This window comes from Lepidochelys kempii, chromosome 1 (assembly GCF_965140285.1).
Source record: "Lepidochelys kempii isolate rLepKem1 chromosome 1, rLepKem1.hap1, whole genome shotgun sequence".
Lineage (NCBI taxonomy): Eukaryota > Metazoa > Chordata > Testudines > Cheloniidae > Lepidochelys > Lepidochelys kempii.
In genome coordinates, this window is record NC_136380.1 from 297487347 (window position 1) to 297515219 (window position 27873).

At 39.8% G+C, this 27873-nt stretch overlaps 1 protein-coding gene across 1 annotated transcript in view; it reads left to right on the top strand.

Moving 5' to 3' along the window:
• The window catches only part of ADAMTS20 (ADAM metallopeptidase with thrombospondin type 1 motif 20), a 170211-nt gene that overhangs the window by 132363 nt on the left and 9975 nt on the right, over positions 1 to 27873 (top strand). The window contains exons 29-31 of the mRNA XM_073331555.2: positions 12902 to 13069; positions 24743 to 24916; positions 27387 to 27557. Coding sequence (XP_073187656.2) covers positions 12902 to 13069; positions 24743 to 24916; positions 27387 to 27557 — 513 coding nt within the window. The remainder of the gene's footprint in view (positions 1 to 12901; positions 13070 to 24742; positions 24917 to 27386; positions 27558 to 27873) is intronic.

Sequence of the window (27873 nt, forward strand, 5' to 3'; positions counted from 1 at the left end):
GGGTCTTGTTGACGATTAGTGAAGTCAGTAAATTTGAGGTCCACTGTGACAGTAGAGGTACCAAATGTATAGTATATACCTGGCATTACCTGGAGATGGAGCCAAAAAGTAGGGCTGAATGTAGAATTGTAATGACAGAAAGTTTATACTCCTAGCATGAGATTTTCAAAAGTGCCAGCATGGGACTAACTCTTCCCATTGAAGTCTTACCATTTTTTGCCATTGATTTCAAAAAGTGATTGTTTTTGAATATCCTACCTGTCGGATATTTTCTAAATTATTTACTTGCCTCCAGCTATCTGTCTCCATGTTATATATTACTAAACAAAATAGTGATAAAGAGTTAGGCACATGTACTGGACTTGTGGAAAAGGATACTGATTGAGCAATGCTGTTAAATTATTTTTCCAGCAAATTAATAAACTGATTGTCCCCTTACAATTTTTTAATATCTATTATAATAATTTTCAGTGGGAGTTTTGCCTAAATAAGGGTTGAAGGTAAAAAACAGCATGCAAGATCCTCCAGATTACTTAAGCTCAGCATTTTGGGCTGCACATGAGGGAGAAGAGTCCACGAGCAAAGTGATGGCAGAAAAAAGGAATACATGTTGTTTGTCTAATTCTCAGCTGGTAACCAGATGCCATGAATTCAAGTCAAGAGTGAGTAAGGCAGGGATAATAGGGAGATGAAATGGAATATAAAAAAGGAATGTTAAATGAGGTGGCAAACATGACAGACATTGCTGTTAAAAATCATTTGTCATTCATTCAGGATATAGTAATTGCTCTCTTTAAATATTAAAAGCAATCACAAAAATCTAGCACAGTTAAAAGTTTTGTGCCAACACACAGTTCTGTTTAGATAGCTCAAGCCTTGTTCAGGCATTTCAATTATAGAACCTTATAGACTATTACTATCTACCCTCTATATAACATAGGGCCATCCCTAGTTCTGCCAGTGCTAGCCGGTTCCCCAGTGGATTACTCTTGCCTCCATTTGAGTACCTCTTCCAGAATGGCAAAAACCTGCAAGAAAGTAGTTTCTGGAGGACAGGTCTCAGATTCATATTTGGTTTCGGATTTTGAGTACAGTATTCATATCTGTATACAACAAATAAGAATATTGCCTCTGTAGGCTTTTTTTTTTCTATTTTGTATTCTGTCCTCTATCTGAGCCATTTTCATTATTTTCTCTTCTGATAATCTCTCTTCTTTTGCCCTTTCTTCTATCTTTGCCTGTCTTGTGTTCGTCTTATATCCTGCTGTCATTTTCTTCTCTTACTGTCTGCCACACAATTTTCCATCTGGAACTCTCTTAATGAATGCTTCACCATGCTTATGAAATGGTGCTATCACAACATGGACTACCACAAATTTTTTTGCCTTCGGGTATTTTGCAGTATATGCTTACTGGAAATACAGTGGGAATGGCTTGTCTCTTCTGTGGGTTTTGTGTTGGTTTGTATTCAGCTTGGGACAAATTCCAAAATTTCAGTTAAATTCAATTTTATATTATGAAATTTGGATTTGAATGTTTTGTACATCCCATCTTCCCCTCTGGGAATTATAATAACGAGGACTTTGGGGTTTAGCTTGGACTTCTGTGAAAGGCTGCTATTTATCCTTCATTAATCCTCTATCTCTCTCAACCACACGATCTTATCCAAGCTCATCAGTGTTCACTCTATAGTCACTCCCAACCAAGGCAGAACCATCACTCTTCAGCTGAAAGAACACACACAAAACTTCATCTAGAAAGTGGAACCCTATCTTTTCACCAGAAGCAGCTACTGGTAAGCATGGCAAATCCCTTCCTATCCCAAGGAGGTGGGAATGAGCATCCGAGTTTGTGTGGTCTGTATTTGACACTCCTGCGTGCTAGACATTCTGTGCTCTCAATGGACCACAAGGATAACATCAGCCCATTTTTAGGGACTTATAATTTATAGAAGGCTGAAACTCTGCCATTGTTTTCAGTATGGACACACATACTTGTAATTTAAAAAATCAATTCATTGACTTACATTTATTAAGAGAATAGCAAACAGAATATATTATTTCGTCAGTTTTAGATGGGCTATTATCCCTTGTTCAAAATGTCAAATTATGTAATTTTCAAAAATGGCATTTTTGCATGCTGTTAATCCATAGGAAGAACACAGGCATTTGGGGGCTTGATTCTCCCCTCGCCTACTTTGGTGTTATTCCGTTGACTTCAGTGGAGTACTCCAGACTTACAGGCCTTTGCTGTTTTGAAAAGCACTTGGTTCACCATAGTTCTGTTGGTTTAAGAAAATGCATTATAACATGCTTCACAATAGCTTCACCTCATAGTTAATTTGGGATCTATTGGTATTACGGGTCTATGCCTGCCCCTATTCAAGTCAATGGCAAAGCTCCCATTGACTTCAGTGGATTAGTCACCTTGTACTGGGGCCATTCTGTGCCTGTCTCATCCCTCAATGCAAGTTACATCAGTTGGAGATTGACAGGTTGCAGATATATCTCATTATATCTCATTTCCCTTGTCCTTGCTCCCTGTGTTGGGGGGTGGTATAGGAGCTGATATATTGACTCTGTGCCACCCAATGATTGCCCTTCCTGTGGGAATTCTCCAAAGACCAGATAAACTGAATTCAGAAAAACTTTACACTGATAGAGTGATCCTGGAGAATCAGACTCAAAATGATTGCACAGGTATGAGTGAAGGCATAATTTGACCAGAATCCTTATCACAATTGACAGTGTGTAAGAAAGAATTAATCCAGCTTGATTTTCAGAGTCCAAGCTGGGTTTGCAGGACCAGCAGTTAGAAAGCATATTTTTACTGGTAAAATGGGCATGTTAATATTGCAAATCAGTTTAAAAATGAGACACAATAAGCATGGTGCCGCGGAATGCCATGCCATACCACGCCCATTTTACCTCAGAGCACAAGCCAGAAATAGAATCTCTGATTCAGTCAGGAAGCTTACAGATTTCCTCAGAGCCACAGATAGAATTTTCAGGGCCCATAAAAAGAGGTAGCAAAAGGTTCTGACTTCATACTCCTGTGTTCTGCACCCACACTGGAGATCTCAAGGGTATAAACAACCCTTCTCACACATCTCTGGATTGTTGCAACTTTGTATTACAAATACAATTATGTTTTCTCAAGGATTGAAGGGAGGACGGAGGGATAGATAAGGACGGCAGCAATGGTATCACTTTTTTATTGAAGTAAATGGCAGTTTGGATGAGGCAAACAACAACGATCATTGTTTTCATGCTCACAGTCATTGCACCAGGAACATACTGCATATTGCCACCCGCAGGCAATGTGTCCAAAGTGTACTTGGCACCAGCTGTTCTTCCATTTCCTCATCTGTAAAATGAGGCTAACAACACCTTTGTAGAGTGCTTTGAGCACTACAAAGAAAATCTCATATAGGCGCGAAGTTATGTTCTTCTGCACACAGAAGAGGAGCAATGTAAATAAAATTACTGGTCTTAGGTCTCCTTTTAAATAATGAAGATTGATCAATTACTGTATTTTAAATTTTCTAAGGAGAAAAGAATACAGTCTAGAACTTCAGGAGAAAATACTCACTGTGCATATAGAGAAAGCAAGATGGTTATTCATTTGCAAAAAAAAAAGTATCAGTCCAATGTAAAAAGAGGACACTGCTTAAAAAGTAACTCTGAAAATATTTCCAAGGACTGTATTATTAATTTTTAATATCGGATGCACTTCAATACAATGAATGTACCCTTAAAAAAATGTGGATGTAGTTGAATCTCCCAAAAGAAAAGGTGGTACTATGTAATGGAAAGACATTAATTATAAAATTTGATTTAATTAAGTTTAAACTATTTTGGCTGCCAAATAAATGGAAGTCTAATATCTCTTTAAAATTCAACTAGACAGAAAAAGCTAAATTCTATTGACAAGCCTTTTAACTTTCTTAAGTGTTTAACTTTCCAAACGAGTTCTCATTTTATTTCAGACAATTGCAGAAGGAGATGCTTATGTTTCTTATGCACCTAAGTGAGATATAACTGCTGCTCTGCTTAGGCAGGAATTTTCCCCACTAACTTCTTGATGCGTGATACGTTCATCTGAAAATATCTGCAGATTTTTAGTATGACAGTGAGGGGAGCTATAATCACAGAAGGACCTTCTTTCCCATGGGAAATGTAGATATATCTAGCGCACCAGATTGCCCCAGGAGAGCTGATATGGAATAAAGACTTAGGAGCAGCTGCACAGGAAGAGAGAATTCACCTAAGGGCAGGGAAATCAGGTTGTTGGCCAGCCTTGCCCCTGCTGGGGTCGAGCAGCTCTGACCTTATGTTCATCTTAAACTAGGTTGTTAGCTGGAGATTTCTGTGTTTTTTGAAATGACTAAAAATATCACATATGAACACTATACAAGAAACCCAACCCGAATGCATATCTTCACATCATTTGTCAACCTGAGATATTTTATTTATTTATTTAATTTTAAATTTCAGGAGTAGATTTATAGCTGTACTCTGGATGCTTTGTCATTTTGGAGCAGCATAAAAAGTAAGAGCAGATGGGACAGTTAAGCCTGGTTTTAAGCTGCTTTGCATCACCAGAGCAGCATATATTACAGGGAGTGTAGACATCTACATCCCAGTTTTCCTTTTTTATTCTCTACATTTCCCTGCACACAGAGCCTCAGTTGTCTCCCTCCTGCCTTCCACACTCCCATTCACATGTGTTGTGTGTACACACACTTTCCCTATATGCCCTACCTGTTGAATAAATATGATGCAACAAGTAGGTTTGAAAATAAATATTTGGATTAAGAGCAATATTTTTGCCATTATTCTTCAAAATAGAAGGTTTCTCTTTCAGCAGAGGGGTGACACATAAAATCTTCAACAAAGAAACTCAATGAATGGGAAAGATGGTCCAGTGGCTAGCACTCTTGGCTAGGAGCATGGAGAGCTGCGTTCAGTTCCTTGCTTCAGCATGGACTTTCTGTGTGATCTTATGCAAGTTGCTTATTGTCTCTGTGCCTCAGTTCCCCATCTGTGAAATGGAGCTTATTATTGCTTCATTACCTCATAGGAGTATTGGTGAATTGGTACATTAAAAATTAAGTGCTTTGAGACCTATGATAAAAAGTGCTATATAAGAAATAGGCATTATTATTCACACAGGCTTGTCCTCTTTTAAAATGGGCCACCCTTACCCAGTTCTTTTTAATGGGACTAAGGCACATATGCTGTGCATGGTTAAGATGGCTGCCTCAAAATAGCCACCATCTCCCACTGCTCTCAATGAGACTGACGCCACAGGCTGAGCTTAGCAAAAGCTTAGCTTAGCTTAGTGATTCCCATTGTTTCCAAACTGGCCTAGGAAAGATGGTTGCCCTATGCTTTCAAAAGGTAGAGCAGAGCACTCCAAGGAGCAAGAGAATGAAGGTGGTAGCTATCTTTAGTAAGGTATCCTGTGGCTTTAGTACCATTAAGAACAGTAGGGGAGGGCAGCCATTTTGGTAAAGGGCCATTCTTCATGAGTTTCCCTGAAGATTCTATAAGCCAGCTTCTGCTGAAAGAGAATTCATATCCTTCAGTTATGAAGGATAAAAGGGAAAGTGACTTTTAACTCTAAATATTTATTTTAAAAAACTACCCATTGTACCAGATTTACCTCTGCCAATTTTAGTATAAATGGGTAATAACTGAGCTGAGATCATTGGGGACAAAAACCATGGTCTTACTCAGGGTTTTCAACTTATGAAAGGACCCATTTTAAAATAATTTTTAACTCAGTCTAATGGTTTTATTGAAATTATCAGAAAATTCATTTTGTATTCAAAGTGTAAGTGCTGTAATTTTGAGGATGCACTGTATTCTTCATACGCAACAAATAGATTGAATGCCTACTTTTAGTGCGAAGTTCAAATCAACCTTAATTAGGGAGCCATGACATGTGCCTCCATAATAATGGAACAAGTATTAGGAAGAAAACAAAATCACTAAAGTTTGAAAATTACAATCTTATATATATGGGGGAAAATAACTCAAAGCACATATCATATGCTCTATGAGGGGGAGACAAATCTGGGAAAAGATAACATCAAGAGACTTGGAGTGAGGGGTGACAATTGACAGCAAATTAGACATGAAATTGCAATGTAAAATGTCAGCAAAAGAGACCAGTGTAATATTTGGGCACCATTTGTGTCCACATCCCTTTCTATGGGTCAGTTTTTGCCATCCTTATTTGTACTGAGTTGTACCTTTTGCTGTAGTCTTATTTGTTTCAGTGTAACTACTCATGGAGTAAGGTATTGCTCAGCTTGAATAAAGCTGGCAAAACCCAGCCCTAAATGGTTGTGATTCAACTTACTGTATCTGAAATATTGGGTTCAGTTGAAAGAACTGCCTTACTAGAAAAATACATTAGAGAGAGTTCAGAAAAAAAGCAACAAAAAGTGTCAAGGAACAACAGGGATTGTTTTATGAGGAAACATGAAATAATTAGCTTGGCCGAAAGACAGCAAAGGGGGTTATGTTACTGGAAGAGTGGAAACAACAAAGAGGAGAGAAATTAAGGTGCTAGGTGGTATAAATGGAAATAATGAATCAGATAACTTTAAGTGAATGTTTAGACTGTATTCTAGTAAAGTAAAAATAAGATTTATTAGGGTTTGAATAGTCTCCCAAGGCAAGTGGTAGACATCCCAATACCTGAAGCATTTAAAACTGAACTGGACAGAACACTAGAAAATGTATTCAAGGGACTATTCTCTATTGACAAGAAGTCATGACACACTGGACCAATACTTTTCTACTCTATGAATTCCATAGGTCTAATTTTGCCCTGCCTTGCAACTTGTGAAAAATGACTCAGGTCAAAGGGGCTGTATTGGATATAAAACAGGGCAGAATTTCATCCTTTTAAATTCTATGACCAGTTTCATAGCTGGTTTTTAGGTGGGTATAATTTTTCCTTCAATGTATGTCTGCCGCTGCCATTTAAATATTATTTATTTGTATTGCAGAGAGCCTAGGGGCCCCAGTCAGAAATCAGAGCCCCATTGTGTTAGGCACTGTACACACATAATAAAGATGGTCCTTATGCAAAAGAGCTTACAGGCTCAGTATTAAAAAAAAAAGTTGGATATAACAGATTGGGGGAGCACAAGGTAACAATGAGACAATGCTAATTAACATGATAAGCAGTAGGCATCGCACAATAGCCGCAAAACCATTGTCAAGTATTTTGTAGGCATTTAGCAGAGGAGAGTTTTAAGGAGAGGTTAGAAAGGATTTTACAATTGATGGAATTAATTGGAATGTTGTAGCCACAATGCAAAACCTACTTCTCCAAGAGCTGACTCAAAAGTCCCCGGGAAGTAACATAGATAAAGTACAAAAATTATTTCTTACTAATAAAATACTACAACATGCTATTTCTTTAAAAAAACAGATGGATTTTATTTTTAATGTCAATAAATAAACATACTCTATTATTGACAGCACAAGAAACCTGATTTAATAAATGTAAACAGCCATCTGGGTTAATTTTCATTTAGGAATATATAATTTTACAGTGGCATAGTAATGAGTGTGTATAATTTCTTTGCTGCTTTCAGTACAAAGGTTCATGAAAAATGTTATCCATTGTGCAATCAGTACTTTAGAAAATTGTTTGGGCAATATACAAATAAGAGTGAGTATTTGGAACAAATTAAAGTTATTAAATTCCGTAGTCACCGTATTTCTTATATAATAAACAAAACGCTTTTAACACACATGATATGACTGTCATGCTTCCTGATACTGAACCTTTTTGATACTTTCTTGTGTAGTAATCTGGTTGCATCAGTTGCAAATGGGATATATAATTGAGTGTCATCACCATACTTCTGGCAGTTGAGCCAGAGTATCTTACTAGCTCTCCCAGTAGGCTCATGTAGATATTGAAGAGTGTTATATGGATCTCTGCAGGAGCCCATAGGTGAGGGCCTTCAGGGAGGAGAAGCAGTTACCCATCACACCTCTGTGAGTTCAGCTGGAGAGGAATGATTGGAGCCACTGTAGTGTTGGGCCATCTATTCCTGTTCTGTCATGTAGCTGTGTTAGCAGTGTCTTGCAGTCCACTGGGTCAAAGATCCAGCAGGCTGAGCATGGAGATCTTACCTATGCCCAGGACACAAAGAGGTGATCTTTGTTGTTGTGTCCTGGTCTGAATCCTGACTTTGAGGAGTCCAGAATTCTGGCTTATGGAGCATGTTGTTGAAGCTTGTTGGCTGCTACTTTCTCACCCCCACATTGTAACCCACAATGAGTGAGCCTGCACGTAACAGTAACGGGGCACTTTGTAGCCCCTTACCCTGTTTTCTAACACCATGGTAAGAGGACTATGGGGAATACAACCATGAACTAACTGAAGATGGGCAAGGTAGGATGAAATGATAGAAAATCATTGCAATGACTGTATATAATATACATACCTACGATAAGCTCCGCTGTCTCAGCTCTGCTGGTTTCTCTGGTCTTTCATCCCTGTCACCTTCTCTTTTAGTGCTTGTGTATTACAGTAATTTGTGTTGTAAAGAACTCGCTTTATTTTAATAAAGGGTTAATAACTTACAAATCAGAAATGAGAGAGGCCCAGTTCTAGAGTCTGATATGGCCTCCTTACAATGCTCCACAACTACAAAGGTGAGTTAAACCCTATGAATTTCTCCAGCTGAGAATTCCTTCAGCAGAGAGGGAATGCATGTTTTGGTACAGAATTGGTGTAACAACTCTACACCACCGCTTCTAACCCTCCAGCATGGGGGAGGCATGGCCAACTGAAAGGGGACATGAAGAGAGCCTGCTCTAACTAATGGCAGAGACTGAAGTAGCTTCCAGCTGGCCCCTGAAGTGGGCACAGCTGGGCTAAGAAGCCATTAAAGGAGTCACCATCCTGCAGCTAACCAAGAACCATTACAGTCCTTGCATAGTTTTAGAGCAGCTTAAACTACTCCCACTTGACTATGGCCCTAGGAGTCAATGTGCCAACCAAAGATCATTAGAGTGCAAGACATTGTAGTGGTGTCTCCTCCCTTCTCTAACATGCCTTCTGGATCACAACAGGAAATCCACCATTTTTCCAATCCTTGTTACCTCACTGGAATCCCTGTTACCTCACTGGAATAGATTCTGGATTGAGCCTTAGAATTTGAAAGTCTCTAGTCCAATTTCTTGCAATTTGTATGAGTTTGTAATCTTTGAATATGCTGGCTCAGTACGGTCACACAATCACACCTAAAAGTCTTTTTTTTTTTTTTTACACTGTGGTAGATATATTATTCTCATTAGATGCTACTTTTCCCGTCTTGCCCATAGCCTTACAACTTTTATGCCATTCACTTGCTAACAAAAGCACAAGCAGGAGCTGTTTATATCCTTTCCACTTGCTAAGCTGTTTTCAAAGTGGAGACTGGAAAATCCCATTTGGCTTGGTTAGGGTACGGACACAAAATGTTCCCTTGAAAAGAAGTTAAAATAAATGTAGATTAAAATCCCAAGAAAAATCCAACTGCTTAGTTTTTTTTAAAGTATCTATAAAAAAGGATACATCTAAAACCTCCCAGTAAAGCTTTATTTATTGCAACTGCTCAGAATTATATTTAAGCTGCTTCAAAAAAGAGCCTTAATTTGCTTGCAATTGATTATGCTCCTTCTGCATAAGAATTAACTTGTACACTTCGGAGAGTGCCAGCAGCTGCATTAGGCTGAGCCTCATAAAAGTTTAATACTGAAAAAAAGACTTAACCGATGACTCCTAGTTTCCAGGGTTACAGAATGACATTGAACGATATTAATCAACTCCAGCTTTTCACTGCATTTTATAATATTTTTTAAAGGATCTGCAATATGGGAAATATTATCTTAACCCATGTTGAGACAAATGCTAAAATTTCAGGAAAAAAACTTGTGGATTATTTTTCAACTTGTATTTGTTTTAAGAAAAATGTTCATATTTTTCCAAGATATAAAGTTCCTGTGAAAGTCTTTCTACACATGTGATCCATGATATATGGAAAATGTGTTCTTCACACAACTCCAAAATCAATTCAAGTTTGTAATCAATAAGTCAAAAATAACTAACCTCCTTTTAAATATGTTATACAAATAAAAGTGTTATATCTGTGCTGAGCACTATGGGCCAAATTGTGCCCGGCTCCTACGGAAGCGTGCAGAGTGAAAAGAGGACAAGGGCCAAGAAGAACAACAAGAAGAGAGCCATGTCTAGTTGCAGTCCTTGCATTTAAGGGAACAATGGGACTGCTTCCTCCTCTGGGGATGCCACCTCCATAACGGCATGTAGAACAAAATTGGCAGACAGCTAAACCTCACAAAGAGGTAGTGTGCTCCTCCCATGCATCAGAGAACCTGGGTAGAAATGCAGGCCTGTGCATAAATAGCACAACTGAGCCTTGTACCAACTACAGTAGAACCTCAGAGTTACGGACACCACAATTACAAACTGACCCATCGACTACACACCTCATTCGGAACCGGAAGTACACAATCAGGCAGCAGCAGACAGTACAGTACTGTGTTAAACGTAAACTACTAAACAAATAAAGGAAAAGTTTTTTTAAAAATTGACAAGGTAAGGAAACGGTCTCTGTGCTTTTCTCATTTAAATAAAGATGGTTAAAAGCAGCATTTTTCTTCTGCATAGTGAAGTTTCAAAGCTGTACTAAGTCAATGTTCAGTTGTAAGCTTTTGAAAGAACAACCATAACGTTTTGTTCAGAGTTATGAACATTTCAAAGTTGTGAACAACCTCCATTCCCGAGGTGTTCGTAACTCTGAGGTTCTACTGTATGCTAACTAACAAAGATCTGATCTAAGCCCCACTTGAAGTCAGTGAGAGTCTTTCCATTGATCAGAGTGGACTTTGAATCATAGAATCATAGAATATCAGGGTTGGAAGGGACCCCAGAAGGTCATCTAGTCCAACCCCCTGCTCAAAGCAGGACCAATTCCCAGTTAAATCATCCCAGCCAGGGCTTTGTCAAGCCTGACCTTAAAAACCTCTAAGGAAGGAGATTCTACCACCTCCCTAGGTAACTCATTCCAGTGTTTCACCACCCTCTTAGTGAAAAAAAAAATTCACTAAGGTCCAATTCTGCCACTCTTACACGTTGAGCAGTACCTGCATTGTTTGTGGTTCTTTTTGATTTGTTAGTCTGTTTGGTTTTAAATAATTTTGTAGAGATTGAGGTTTACAAATTGAATGACAACAGTAAACTATGCAAAATAAGAATTTAAAATGCAGTAAATGTTTATCATCAGTATTTTTCTTTATTACTGGTATATCAAGGATTGTTCCTCCTTCTATAGGTGGTGTGAGCACTGAAACAACAAAAGTACATTAAACAAGTCAATCAGACTTTCATGTTTTTAGTAACCACTAAAATGCTGGTGAATTAAAACATTCTATCGGAACATAAATAATATAGCCTACACAGTGAAGCTAAAAATTTGTGTCCTGATCCCTATAATGAATGGGAATTTTGGGTGTGCAGGAATTCAAGATCAGGATACAAAATCTATAGCTCCTGTCTGTAGGTTTTCCAGAAAGGTTATACTTAAAGTATGAGGTCTTATTGCCTTTTGAAATTTTTAAAAACATAATCCCAAACTATTCTGATTTATTTAGTTATTTCAGCAGGCATTAGATAAGCATGGAGTAAAAATAACCTTTACATTAAAAATAAAATCATTGTTGCAACTATCATTTCTCAGGTTTCAGAGTGGTAGCTATGTTAGTCTGTATCAGCAAAAAGAACAAGGAGTATTTGTGGCACCTTAGAGACTAACAAATTTATTTGAGCATAAGCTTTTATGGGATAAAACCCACTTCATTGGATGCATGCAGTGGAAAATACAGTAGGAAGATACATATATATATACACAGAGAACATGAAAAAATGGGTGTTGCCATACACACTATAATGAGAGTGATCAATTAAGGTGAGCTATTATCAGCAGGAGAAAAAAAACCTTTTGTAGTGATAATCAGGATGGCCCATTTCCAACAGTTGACAAGAAGATGAGAGTAACAGTAGGCGCGGGTGAGGGGGAATAAGCATGGGGAAATAGTTTTACTTAGTGTAATGACCCATCCACTCCCAGGCTTTATTCAAGCCTAGTTTAATGGTGTCCAGTTTGCAAATTAATTCCAATTCAGCAGTCTCTTGTTGGAGTCTGTTTTTGAAGGGTTTTTTTTGTAATATTGCCACTTTTCGGTCTGTAATTGAGTGACCAGGGAGATTGAAGTGTTCTCTGACTGTTTTTTTAATGTTATAATTCTTGACATCTGATTTGTGTCCATTTATCCTTTTACGTAGAGACTGTTCGGTTTGGCCAATGTACAATCTATTCAGGGGACACCATCATAGGACCTAATCTCATCAGCCACACTATCAGAGCCTTGTTCACCTGCACATCTACCAATGTGATATAGGCCATCATGTGCCAGCAATGCCCCTCTACCATGTACATTGGCCAAACTGGACAGTCTCTACGTAAAAGAATAAATGGACACAAATCAGACTCCAAGAATTATAACAGCATATTTATGAGATCTCGTGTGTTGACGGCTGATCTCATATATTTACAAATGAGTGATTGAATGAACAATTAACTGATTGTTGGCCAGGATGTGAACAATAAGTACTGTCCATTATGAAACAACTTCTATAGTAACTTCAAAGTAGACATGTACAGTAGATATTGCACAATATAAAACCGTCATTTTTTATTTGTATTATGGCATATGCTAAGCGGTTGCTTTTTCTGTTTTTTCAACTTCTTTTAAAATTCTAATAAAGAAAAAGGAATAAAGCAAATCTATTTCTTCTTTTCCAGTGTTCTGTTTCCTGTGGAAAGGGTATAAAGTATCGTGATGTACATTGTGTGAACAGCATCCAAATTAAATTAGAGGAAGAAAACTGTAGACATATAAAGAAGCCTCGAACCCACAAAATTTGTAGAGCTGTCAGATGTCCTGCATGGAAGGCCAACAGGTGGAAGGAGGTATGTAAAATGTACTGTAATTATATACCACTCTTCCTTCTAAGCAAAGCATAAAAGGCCATATTAATGCCATACTGCTTCAATTAAAGTGCTAGACAGAAGTTGTTCTTCATGTGCTGCACACATGCCATACTTTGTCAGACCAAAGGTCCATCTAGCCCAGTAACCTGTCTTCTGACAGGGGCCAATTCTAGGTGCTTGAGAGGGAATGAAAGGAACAGGTAATCATCAAGTGATCCCATCCCCTGTTGCCCATTCCCAGCTTCTGGCAAACAGAGGTTAGGATCACCATCTCTGCCTATCCTGGCTAATAGCCATAGATAGATCTATCCTCCATGAACTTATCTAGTTCTTTTTTTAACCCTGTTATAGTCTTGGCCTTCACAACATCCTCTGGCAAAGAGTTCCACAGGTTGACTGTGCATTGTATGAAGAAATACTTCCTTTTATTTATTTTAAACCTGCTGCCTATTAATTTCATTTGGCGACCTATAGTTCTTCTGTTATGAGAAGGAGTAAATAACACTTCCTTATTTACTTTCTCTACACCAGTCATGATTTTATAGACCTCTGTTGTATCCCCGCTTCGTCATCTCTTTTCCAAGCTGAAAAGTCCTAGTCTTCATATGGAAGATGTTTCATACCCACACTAATTATATCTCCAGTTTAAACTGAAGTGGCTCACTCTAAGGTCTTGCTTTTATCTTTAAACTAAATCACAGAAACGACTCACAAATTTGCAAGTGAAAATGCAAATCTATTTGATAATATGCATCTGTTGCTGATTAATAGTTTGGGGCTTTCCTCTCACAGAGCAGCCTGTTCTTGAAGGGAAGCTAACCTAATATGTATATTCAAGATGAAATTGTTAAGATAAACATTTACATTTTGTGATTTTTTTTAAACAGAACTTCAAATCTTTTGAGGTTTTCTTATCAGTGTGTAATAATGTATTGTGTCATAATTCATCACATTGCAGTACTTTGCTTTTAACTTGCTCTCTAAGGGTAAACTTTTCAAAAATGTCTTAGGCACCAAGAAGCCTGAATCCCACTGTGTCCCACATGCTTTTGAAAATGTTGTCCGTCATCTATAAGCAATAGAATCTACACAAACATTTGCAAGCTATGGTATTATCATAATATGTATAATAATGTATTCATCAGAAATATTGCAGGTTGCTGTCATTCTTCTGTGTATATATGGGACAGATTAGTTTACCTGTTTAACTGAATAGTGTCACACACACTCTTCAGTCCCCTGGAATTGAAGGGGAAGAACTCCGACAAATGGCCTGGCCAAAAGCTGGGTTTCTTCCCATCCTCTTTTTGTCTCTTTAGGGATACCTGACTTTGGAGAACTTGATGGGGGGGGGATGGGTAGAAGCGCCATTCTTTTCCTCCAAACCCCCGCTCCCTGCTACAAAGACCCTCCCAGGATGCTTCCTTGTTGTTTAAGAGTCTCTTGCGTGTTGGGAGCCTGATATTATGGATTTCAGAGTAACAGCCGTGTTAGTCTGTATTCGCAAAAAGAAAAGGAGTATTTGTGGCACCTTAGAGACTAACCAATTTATTTGAGCATGAGCTTTCGTGAGCTACAGCTCACTTCCTTACCCTGTCTCCATTGTGTTACTCAGGCCATGCAAACAGAGGGAGATTCTAGTGGGGGGTCTGGAGAAGTGTGGAGGTACACGAAGGGGTGTGCCTGCAGCACGATGTGCTTTGGCAGTCACTAGCTGGCAAATGCTCCTTTCATTACCATAGCCAGCTGGCACAGGTTAGTGAACCAGGCTGCTCTGACCTATGCCTAATAGTACATGGCGAATCAGGAAGTTATAACCAGCACCCTGACAGTCTCATCTCTCTGCCACACCCAGAGGAAGTGACCACAGCAGAAAAACTGACCCAATCTATGAATGCCTATGTCTATGGTACAAATAGAGAATGAATGGTACTTACCAATCCTCCCCTTTAACTCCTTTTTCCTTAATCGCTGTAACTTTCTATTTCTCCAACTCTTTCCCAGAGCAGAGGTGAAACCATCTGTCAACCCTTTTTCTTACAATTTTCCTTTTTAAGGAGAACAATGAGTAGTGCAATGAGGCGTCAGCTTCGATAAAGCCAGAAGAAGAAAACAGTGTTCCCCAGTGAATGGGGAAAAAAAACTTGAGTTTAATTTGTTTTGACTTCCCAATATCAGCCTCTCAATGTAAAGTCTGTTTAACCTAAAGAGAAAATGGCAGTTGCCTCTACTCCCAAGTTTGTTCTAGAAAGAACATGGCTCTGTGAATTGGTCAGTCAGTCCCTGACAATTGCTAATAGTAGGCCTGGGGCAACCTTGCTGGAGCTAGTTTACAGAATCACCAGTGTGGTAATTAGTTACTCAAAGAAATAGAGACAGTAAGGGTTTGGTAAAAGAAATCTAGTACAACACTGGAAGCAGAGATTGTGTGGAAGTTTGTGTATGTGCTCCAGCATTACACACTCAGAAACATTTTGTTGTATTAGCATTAATAGATGTTTTGTTTTGCACCTAAATTTAAATTTGTTTTGTCTGAGTCATATTTGGCAAGTCTACCCCTAGTCATGTGTCTGGGTGACTGTATGTTGAGACTGAATTATAACATTTCTACAGTATAATCATGCATCATAAATAATTGCATTTCAGTACTTTTTTCCTATTAAAATATAATTGAAAGTATTATCCTTATAGTTTCATAAATTGCAACCAAAGATGTGCCCTGGAGAATTATAGCGAATTCTTCATTTCAGCACCTTGACTTTTTATTGTTATTTTGAAATTCACAGTTTCTATTACAATCCAGCTGACACAGGCATGTACTTGTGATGAAAAATACTACATGAAAACAAAAATGCGTATACAGAGTCTACTGTCTCTTTTACCCTCACATGTAGGCACCTGGAAATTTAACAATTATGTGTCTGGAGAATAAAACCTCCACCCTTGCATCTGTGATCTTCAAATGAAATGAATAAAAAAAGTTTTAGTACATATCTATTCAAATTGTATCAGATAATTTATTCTGTCTCTTAAAAAGGTGCACACTTTAGGAACTTTGCCAATTATGTGATTGGGGTGGACTGTGTATCCTAAAAGGAAATAAAGATGTAGAGAAAGGGGGAAGAACTGTTTCATATGATTTGGTGGTTGCTGAAGTCTTAAAAATATTGGATGGAAATGGTAAGATGAAGCTGCACAAAGAACGTTTGTTTGTGTGTGCGAGAGAGAGCGCTATTTAGATTAGCATGTGAATAGTTAAGGTGGGTCTCTTTCCTCCCATATGTCAAGAATGTATAGGGGTAACAATAATAGAAAATGTATGTGCAGAAACTTTTCAATTGCTCTTCTGCTTCTTATTGTAACAATGAGAATTCTAATGCCTATATCTGACACTGAGGTGGAACAGCAATATCTGATCCACTACTCTTAGCATTTTCCCTGTTATGACCCCTAAGGTGGCACTGCCTGACTAAGCAGTGCAATCTTCATCAGCTCAGCAGCAACAGAAGACTATTCCTATACTGTTAACTCCTGAAGCATATGTTGCAGCACACCATCTGCTGAGTCTCTCAGCAGTGGTTTTGCTGGCAGTCCAAGAACCTTCTCACCTGGTACCAATGACTGCTAGTCAAAATTTGCCATCTGCGGTGGTTCAGTGTCTGATACTTTAGGCACCACATTCAGCTCCATTGAGAGGCAAATTGACAATGATCTCACCAATACCTTCTTCTCTTCTTGTCCCCAGCAGTCACACTGGTATGCTTTGTGTATGCCCCACCACCAGGACCAGCCTAGAAAGAGGACCAGAAGTTATAGGAGACCAGCCTCTCTCACTTCATCAGTGGCTATCAGCTCATCCAGACAGCCTGGGAACTCCAGACAGCCACTTTTTCACTAAGAGGGTGGTGAAACACTGGAATGCGTTACCTAGGGAGGTGGTAGAATCTCCTTCCTTAGAGGTTTTTAAGGTCAGGCTTGACAAAGCCCTGGCTGGGATGATTTAACTGGGAATTGGTCCTGCTTCGAGCAGGGGGTTGGACTAGATGACCTTCTGGGGTCCCTTCCAACCCTGATATTCTATGATTCTATGATTCTATGATTTTGACGTGTTAGAGGAGAGATCATGATGAAATTTTCCTTTAAGGAGTTGATTTCTCTGATTGGGAGCCATAGAGGAAGTTCTCCACTTCACAGAGGGAAGGGGTTTTATTCTCACTACTTCCTTATCCCAAAAGCAAAAGAAGGTCTCAGAGCTACATTAGACCTGCAACAACTCAACAAACACCTTTAAAGAAAATAAAGTTTTGCATGATCATGCCGGCTTCCATTATTCCTTCCCTGGATCCTGGTGACTGGTATGCTACCCTTGATTTAAAGGATGCATGTTTCCATGTGGCAATACATCAAAGCTACAGGAAATTCCTCAGGTTGTTCATCATTCACTCTCACTACCAGTTTACAGTCCTGTCTTTGGCCTGTCCACAGTACCATGTGTTTTCACAAAGTACATGGCAGTGGTGGTGGCATTCCTGAGGAAATCAGGCGTTCAAGTGTTGGTGAGAAGTTGTGTCAAAGACCAAGTGCTGTCTAGGATGGCCATGGTTCAATTCATCTTTGGTGTGCTAGGATTGCTCTTCAATGAGGAACAGCCAATTCTGTCACCTGTACAAAGGATAGAATGCATAGGAGCAGTCTTAGACTCTATGGAAGCCAGGGCCTTCCTCCCTCAGGCCAGGTTCCAGATGATGCTGGCCATTTCTTTAAACCTGAAGGCCCATTCTACCACAACAGTACGGAATTGCTGCAGACTTCTGGGGCATATAGCCTCATATATTTATGTGGTTCAACATGCCAGTCTTCATCTCAGGAAGCTGCAAAAATGGCTGAGCTTGGTGGTTCGGGTACACACTCAAATCTTGGTCTCTCTGGTTTGGGTACACACTCAAATCTTGGTCTCTCTGGACAAGAGGACAGACCCATCCAATGTGTGTGTGTCATTCCATTTGCCCGTCTTCAATTTACTTTGACCTTAGTTATGGACACTTCTATCGTAGGTTGGGAGACTCACATGGGATTACTACACCCTCAAGGTCTGTGGTCTGCCCAGGATTTAACTCTCCACTTAAATGTAAGAGAACTGAAAGTCATTTGATTAGCTTGTTACTCTTTTCTTCACCATATCACCAGAAGGAATTTGCTAGTAGTTATGGGTAATACGGTGGCCATGTTTTATGTGAACAGGCAAGGAAGGGCCTGGTTGACTCTTCTCTGCAAGAGGCAAAGCTATTGTGGGATTTTTTATGTCACCAACTCAATCCACCTCAAAGCATCCCACCTTCCAGGTGTTCACAACAGTCTGGCAGATAATAAATTCATACAATCATAGAATATTAGGGTTGGAAGACACCTCAGGTGGTCATCTAATCCAATCCCCTGCTCAAAGCAGGACCAAGACCCATTAAATCATCCCAGCCAGGGCTTTGTCAAGCTGGCCTTAAAAACCTCTAAGGATGGAGATTCCACCACCTCCCTAGATAAAGCAGCTGAGCAGGTCTTTCTCCAGCCACAATGAGTGGTCTCTCTGTCTAGATGTAGCCAGTTTCATTTTCTGACTGTGGTGCACTAGACAGACAAGCTTCTGTACACATTGCTTCCTATTCCACTCCTGCTCAGGGTGGTGTTGAAAATCAATCAGTACTATGCATTATTAATAATTATAGCATCAGCATGGTCTCACCAACACTTGTTTTCCATTCTGTTGATCCTCCCAATTAGGGCTCCTTTGACTCTACTGCTGGACCCAGACTTGATCTCACGAGACCATGGTCACCTTCTCTATCCTGACCTAGAGTCTCTTCACGTGCCAGTCTGGAAGTTCTGTGATTGACACCTCAGAAGGAGATCTGTTCCACGGCAGTGCAAGACATACTCTTAAACCATAGAAAACCATCTAGTATGTATACTTACCTGGTGAAGTGGAGGAGATTGTACATGTGGACCCAATAGAAAGGGGTCTCCTCAGTCCGGGCTTCAATATGTCGTGTGCTGGATTATTTGTTATACCTGAACCAGCAAGGTTTGGCCATTAGTTCCGTCAGAGTCCACCTAGCAGCTGTCTCAGCTTTCCATCCTCTAACTGATAATTGTTATCTTTTTTCCAATCCCACGACAATCAGATTTTTGAAAGGTCTGGAATGATTGTATCCCCAAGTAGAGGATCCTATTCCCTCTTGGGACTTAAATCTGCCATTGACAAAGATAATGGGTCCTCCATTTGGACTACCTGTTCCTTATTCCATCTCTCAGTGAAGGTAACCATTTTGGTAGTGATCACTTTGGCCATGAGAGTGTGTGAGTTACGAGCTCTAGTATCTGTCCGTCCGTATAGAGCGTTCCATAAGGACAAGGTAAACCTACATCCTCACCCAAAATTTCTCACCACGCTGGAGTCCCATTTCCACATCAATCAAGCAATATATTTACGAACTTTCTTCCCTAAGCCTCATGCTCACAGGGATGAGAAGAGACTCCAGATGTTAGGAGAGCATTAGCATTTCATTTGGAAAGGACTAAGCCATTTAAACTCAACCATAAACTAAATCGTCACAGTTGTTCAGGGTAATTGCAGACATGATGAAAAGACTTCTGGCCTCTTCTCAAAGAATGTCATAGTGGATTTCTTCCTATATACATTTGTGCTATGACTTGGCTGATGTATCTCCATTGAAAAGGGAACTACTGAACACATTCAGTGAGATCACACTCAGCCTCTGCAGCCTTTTTAGCTCAAATGCCTATTCTAGACATTTGTAGAGCAGCAACTTGGTCTTCAATGCCTACCCTTACATCATATTATGCCATCTCTTAGCAATCTGGAGATGATGCCAGATTTGGACATGTGGTCCTTCTATCATTATTCAGATGTATTCTGATCCCACGTTCAGATCGAAAAGCTTGGGAGTCACCTACAGTGGAATGGATGTGTGCAATCACTCAAAGAAGAAGAAACTATTTCTAACCTGTTCTGTAACTATTGATCTTTGAGATGTGTTGCATATGTCCATTCCATGACCTACCCGCTTCCCCTTTATATCAAAATCTGTCCATTTAGAAGGAACCAATGGGATTTGGGGTTGGCTTTCCCCTTTATACCATTTCACAGCAGCATGAGGAGGCAGAGGATGCATGCACTGCCTCGACCAATACCACTGAGGCAAAACTCTCCAACAGCAGAGCACTGGGCACGCACACACTCTCATGGAATGGACATGTGCAACATATCTCAAAGAACAATAGTTATGGAACAGGTTGGTAACCATTTCTTCTCCTTAATTTACCAATTTGGAAACATTAAAAAAGCCACACAACCTGTACAACCACTGTTAGGTGCTTCATGCCACATGCTCATGGCAGACTCAAAGCCCTGCAGCTTTAAGTTCTGTTTCTCCAGTGACAGTCTCATTCTGTTCACCTATGGCCATAGTCTCTGCTTGTTTTGCCTCAGGAAGAGCCACATACTGAACTAGTGTTCTGTCTGCCATTTGTTCTCCTTATGGATATGGAAGTCTCAAGACACTCATCTCAAGCTCTGTCTTTTGGAAAAATTGATGAGAGTCACCTCTGAGCCTGAGGAGATTGGTGCTTCTAGCTGTCTGATCAGGCACCAAAGAAGTGATCTTTGACAAAAGCCCCCATCACCAGGCATGCTATGCCAAGACATAGCACCAAAGGGGAAAAAACATGTAGAAAAAGGACTCAGCATTGATGAGCCCACACTGACAACTCTGACACTGAAGATTGGTACTCCAAGACAAGGCTGATCATAGAGCAAACAGAAGCTCCAGAGACCACTTGGTGTTGTTTCATAAGGAAAGTTCCAAACACTGACCCTCCAGTATTGACCTCAACACCATCATGGACACCATCAGCAAAATAGATACAGACATTAGTGCCAGCTTCCAAGACCACTTTGGTACTGAAGCATATACTAGTAGAGGAGTCTACATCATTGGCCCCAAGACCTTCTTCAGAACTGGTGTACACCATCATCCTGGCACTGAGATCGCCTTATGCCGCAGCACCACTCCTTGAAAAGATATACTCTTCTTCCCCATCCCTAGGCACACCTTCATCAATGGGGAAATCCTGTGATATGGTTATTTTCCTTGAAGAACAATAAAAAATGTCCAGACTTTTGTTCCAAAAGAGGTATGAGCCTGGCTTGCTAGTAGACAGCTTCCTCATACCATGGATTCTGGGACTCATGTATGTTTTCCTGCCCATTCCCAAGCCCTGGGTTAATATGCAAGATCAGGTAGGACAAAGCCAAAGTAATTCTGATAGCTCCATATTGCCTGAGACAATTCTGGCTAATGCGCCTTCTTTGGATACCATCCAGCCTTCCAGACTGTCTGGACATAATATTGCAGAACCAATATCAAATACTTCATCCAGACCTACGGTTACTGTATCTGACAGCCTGGGTATTGGCTAGTTGAGTGGTACTGACAGACTGCTTCTTTCAGGTGCAAGAAATCCTCCTGCAAAACAAGAAGCATTCCACAAAGAAAACTTATTTCTCTAAATGGAAAAGATTCTCAGTATGGACAACACAATGTAAGCTTAACACAATGGAGGAGCCCATACTAAAGCCCCTGGAGAATCTCCTGCATTTAAAAGACCATTTAGCTCCATTAACATTAATCTAGTAGCCATTTCAGCCTGTCACCACCTGCCTAATCCTGTTCCATATTTTCACATCCCACAGTGATTGTCTATCAGTCTAGGAACTCCCTCTTGTGTGGGATTTCAACATTGGCCTTGCAAACCTCATGGAGGCCCCCTTAAAGCCTTTTGCAGAGTGCTCCTTATACCATCTTATCCTTAAAATGGTCTTCTTAATTGCAATTACTTCAGCCAGGCAGATCAGCGAGCTGCAAAGCTTATATGAGTGACCTTTTTACACAACATTTCACAGAGACAGGGTGATGCTGAAAACTCATCCTAAGGTGGTCTTCAAAGTTTCACTTAAATTAGTACACCAACCCGCCTGTTTTCTTCCCCAATCCTCATTCTGCACCGCGAGAGAAGAAACTTCACACTTCGTATGTTTTAAGATTTTTATTGTATTATGTGGACAGAACAAAGCCCTTCAAGTTCTGTCCCTATCTCTTTGTTGCCATTTTGGGCCTTCAAAGAGTCAAGCCATCTCCTGGAGAGAATATCTCAATCGAACATGCAGTGCATTTCAATCTGCTACCAGACAGCTGATGTACCACTTCCTCTGAATGTGAAAACTCACTCATCTCGAGGTCAAGATTTCCTCCTGTTCCAGGAATATTCCTATATCACAAATACCTGAGGCAGTCAATGGGAGTACACCAGTGGTCTTTGTTAAACACTATGCCCTCGATCTATCTGCAAGGACAGATACTAGCTTCAGGAGAGCAGTATTACAATCACTGTTTGCTTAGACAATCAGGACTCCTCTGTCCCATCTTGTCAGTCACCTAGAGTGGGATCCACATTGACACATACTTGAAGAAGGTTACTTACCTGACAGTAAATGTGTGTTGTCAGCATGGATCCCATGTCACGCCCTCTGTCTCTCTTTGTCAGAGTTCTTCGTATCTGGAATTCTGAATACTTAGAATAATAAATCAGTGTGGAATCTCAAGTATTGTTATGTTGTGACTGTTCGTGTTCACTGGTGATAACTGTGTGGTTTTTAATTTAACATTTTCTTTGGGAAGAATATAACATAGCTGATATGATATATACCCACACAATACACAAGCTTTAAAAGAATAGGTTAGATCTTATCACATAGAATTGTAATATAAATAAATGTTAGTGTACTTAATTAAAAGATTAAAACAAAAAAATTTTCAAATGTCTTCCTTAGTGGCTTGCTTCATAAGTAGCTGATTAGTCTTCTGTAATCTTTCAGAGCTGTTATTATAGTTCTTTCATTTAACTACAACAGTTAACAGCGATCTTTAATGAATGCAGCAGAGTTAAGCTTACTCCTTGAAGGGGAACGTATAAACTACGTTCTGCCCATTACATTTAAATGAAACCAGCTTAGTCAATGTTCCTTAGGATCTTGATGTAACTTCATGGAATTACACATGCTTTTTATCTTGTAGACTGGCACAGAAAACATCTCTAGCTAACCAGTAATACAGACAATTGTTTCTTTCTCTTTAACCAGAATGTGCCACTTTCAGAGTGAGCTAATATACTGACCATAATATTTGTACTCCTTAAGACCACATGTAATTCTACCTATCATTTCTTAATTTAGCAAAGTGAATAGAGCCCTGCAAATCCATGGATATCTGCTTCACATCCATGGACCATTTTTGCGGATCACAGCTCAGATGCAGATACAAATTTTATATGTGTGCAGGGCTCTGCAGCACACATTCACCCGAATGGAGTGGCTGTCACCCAGCCCTCAGGCTCCAGCTCAGCTCTCTGAATCATGCAGCAGCGGGCTGTGACATGTGGAAATAGCCCGCTGGGCATTCTGGGAGTTGTAGACCCCAGCTTGCTCTGATGGAGAAGGTAAACTACAACTCCCAGAAGGGAGTGAGCCAAGTGCCATTTTGAAGAGGTCTGATTATACTTTAGGCTAGCGGGTGGCAACAGTGGGGCTGTGAAGAGAGTAGTTGTCACTGCTGTCTGTTCCGGCTGGATATGTGTGTGTTAGAGCTGCCAAGGGTTGTGTAGGCATGTCCGAGCCCACACTGGGAGGGTGGTGCGGCATATAAGGGCCCAGGATTATAGCCTCCCTGCCTGGAGCAGGGAAGGAGGCCCAAGGGGGGTGGAGGTGTCTGGAGAGAAGTGGTGGGTGGTTGGGGGTCGGGGGCTTGGCTCAGCCCTGCGTCACTGGTGTGCGGTGACCCACAGAGCTGTTAGTAGAGCTCTGCAAATATCTGCAAACAGTTTTTGTGGATCACGGATCAGATGCAGATACACATTTTTGAGTCCTGCGCAGGGCTCTAAAACTGAACAAACTCTAAGATTTCAGCTATATAGGCCTGATCCTGCAAAGCCTGTGCATGTACTTAACTTTACATATGTGAATAGCCACTATTCCCATTGAGACTTAAGTTAAACATGTTGCCATATGTCTTCGCAGGATCATCGTCCTTATTCTGTGGTATATATTTAACCTCACCTGTTGAAGGGGTGTTTTTTTCCATTGTAATTTGACATTTTCATCCTAAATCTCTTCTGACAAAAATGTAGAAAATTGAAGTAAACACCTGAACTATGTTAACAAACAGTAGAAAACAGAGGTGTGTTAGTGTAATAAGTGCACTGTAAAAGGGTAATATGCAAGCACCTTTGTTTATGAATGACATGTGATAATGGAAATGACACCATATTTGGTGAGAGGTTTCAGAGGGATAGCTGTGTTAGTCTGTATTAGCAAAAACAACGAGGAGTCCTTGTGGCACCTTAGAGACTAACAAATTTATTTGGGCATAAGCTTTCGTGGAACTGGGTTCTAGCCCAAGAAAGCTTATGCCCAAATAAATCTGTTAGTGTCTAAGCTGCCACAAGGACTCCTCGTTGTTTTTACCATATTTGGTGGCTACCTTTTTCATATTCTTTCTTTCTTTATGTATGTATTTTCTGTAGTGCTCGGTGACTTGTGGAGTGGGGATTCAACAACGGGATGTTTACTGTCGGCTGAAAGGCAGGGGTCGAGTGAATGAAGCAATGTGCAATCATGATGCCCAGCCCCCTAGTCAGAAGCCCTGTTGGCTGCCTGCCTGTGTGCTGTACCAATGGCTGACAGATGAATGGCAAGATGTAAGTATGGCCTTTCAACTAATTTGATGTAATTTGCCTGCAAATGTGAACAGGCCTGCAAAATTCAAAAGCTGTGGCATAAAATTTCAAAGGCACTTTTTCTTTCTAATAAAGAACGTTTTTGTCTAGAGTTGTAGGCAGAAATAGTGCAGGAAGTATCAGCAGGTCCCTAAAGGGGGAGTTTTAAAACTAATTTTAATGTAATAATTCTCGCTCTCCAATCCCATGTAACCTGTATGTAGTGTAGAAAATGTGTAACAGTGGGGGCCTCAGAAATCAGAAACTATAAAAGAATCAACTTTTAAGAATCAAAAAAACCAACCGGAATATAAGGGAAGATGAACTATTTCATCCAAGGATATAATCCTTTTGGGAACATTTCTTTCCACAATGGGAAGTTCTACAATGGGAAGATTTGCCTTTAAAAATAAAAAAATAAAACATGGCATACCCGTTCAAGAAAAATCAAAAGGCACAGAACTGTAGATGGTTTTGACATTGTAGTAACAGGAAAAAATAAAGAAGTAAAAATGTGAAACAAGTATTGTGGATAATTTTTTTTAAAAAAAGCATAGCCAGGAAGATGCACAGGTAGCGTAGCTGTTATGTAATGTTAATTTATAGCCTGATCCTCAGGGATGCTGTCTCTTAGAATCAGGCTCCTAGGGGAACAAAGTCCCAGATTTGGGTATGATGATTTTTAAATGTAAATGGTGCAATATTTATACTGTAAAAGTATAGTCCTCTTGACTTGCTATTAACATACATGCCATAAACCACAGATAATCCACAGATCACTTGCTGGTGGTTTGCAAAGAGCTGGGTGTTGGTCACATGATTCGGGCATATTTTCCTGTGCTAAATCAATTACAAGAAAGTTGAAGATATATAAATACTTTCCTACTGTCACTTTCTCATGTAAGCAACTGCAGCATTTGTCAGAGGGACATTATGTGATCAGGAATGGGAGTGTCCACATGACTGAGATTGGGAGGGAGGTGTCCTAGAGACAATCTCTATTAAGCTGTGCTCCACATTGTAATAGACTTTGAGAAATCTCGGTTTATGAAATGTGAGTGACTGTAATCATTGAAGTACTATGATGTTAGCAGAACAGAGGGGAGGAACCAAACTTTACACACACAGAACATCCTTGTGGTACTAGCCATTAGTGCTAGCATCACAAGAATGTTTTGCACATAATGCATGTGAACACCTCGCCTGATGATGTTAATGCTGAACCCTGGCTTCATGGGGAGCTGTGCACATGCACCTTTCCAGGTCCATCCCGGTGAAGGCTGTTTTTCTTTAAGGGAATTATTTATTTCGTTTTCCTTTTTAAAAAAATCCTCTAAAAATGTTTATCTGAACTGAGAATTGAAATTTCTATTTTAATTACTTTTTTTAAAAAAATTTCATCATCTAGCTTCATTTGCTCCCACATGTCTTCCTTTGCCATTTTCTAGCCTTTATGCTTCAGCTTCTCTGTATGGTGCTTTCAATGCCCCTCTTCTATCCTTGTGTGTCTCTGCTCCTCATTGGCTGCCTCTTCCTCTCATCCTCCCCCCATCCCAACAAGCACAGTGCTGCCACCTCTCCTTCTCAGCCCTCACCAAAGACAAAGGAAGTGGCACTAACTTGACAAAGAAGTCCTGAGGCACCCACTGTTGGAGTATTGGGAGTGCTGTGGTATTGGCACACTGGGGATGAATATTAGCCAAGGCAAACATAAACATGATGTGCTAGCCAGTGGTGCAGAGATTCGCTAGACTGTTCAGAAATGTTTAGGATAATGAGTTTTATAACAGGAAATGCAAATTTTCAAGCATAAGTATGGATTTTCCCTGTTCTCCAAATGCTCGTATTTTTTATCTAGAAATGCAGAGCTCTGAACTGGAAACGTAAATGCATTTTGCTTTGCTGTCTCTTCTTGGTAACTCATTTCATGTTTGATACCCTTTGTGTGAAACTCCTTTGTTCACATTCTCCCTGCCCCTTCTTTCACAGTTATATCCAGTATTAATGGTTACTAATGTAGAGTTTGGATTCATTGTATCAAAACTCCTTTATAACTTAACATTTGCAAGACCTTCATTTTCTAAAGACCAAGTTACCCAGCCTACATTAATTGAATGCTTATTGTTTCTTATCCTTTCACACAGAGGAGTCATTTTGACCCAGCCCCTTATCATGGCCTGACATTTTCTTCGTTTTAACCTCTGGCTCACCTCACATGTTACACAGTCATATATGAAACAATAAGGGTGTATAATTACAAGTACTGGTATCCGAGCTTTGAGAACAAAGTGAAAGGTTTGGACACCCTGGGTGTTTTGTACTGAAATAGATAACAGGTTTCACTACATCTTTGTTTCAAAGTTTTACTTGTGAATAGCAACCACCAGATAGATTTGTTGTATAAATAACCATTTTAAATGGAAAAGCTGTAATTTATTTATGTCATACTCAGTGCTCAGCATCATGTAGGAAAAAGGAAACACGCCGGAAGGTCACGTGTGTGGATGAAAACAAGATCCAAGTAAATGAAAGTTCCTGTGATCCTGCCACAAAGCCTCTAGCGATCAAAAAATGCAGGATTACTCCCTGTAAATATGCTGTGGTTACAGGAGACTTGTCACAGGTAAATTAATCATGTTGCTAACCAAATTTTCATTTTGATGTTGTATATAAGAGAATATTAATATAAATTGTACATTCTGTGTAAAAAAATAATAATTTAGACTTTTTCCGCATGGGACATTCACACCAACCATGATTTCTTGTTGTGACTCCAACACCACAATTTTCTGTGGTTGTGTTCCACAATCCGTTGCAGCTCTGGGTGGGAGGAGTACTGATGGGTAGGTATTTTCTGATACCTGTGGGTGGGGGCAACAGGAGGAGTACTTAAGCTCTTCTCCTTCTCTCCCTCCTCCCACTGCATTTGTGCTGCACTG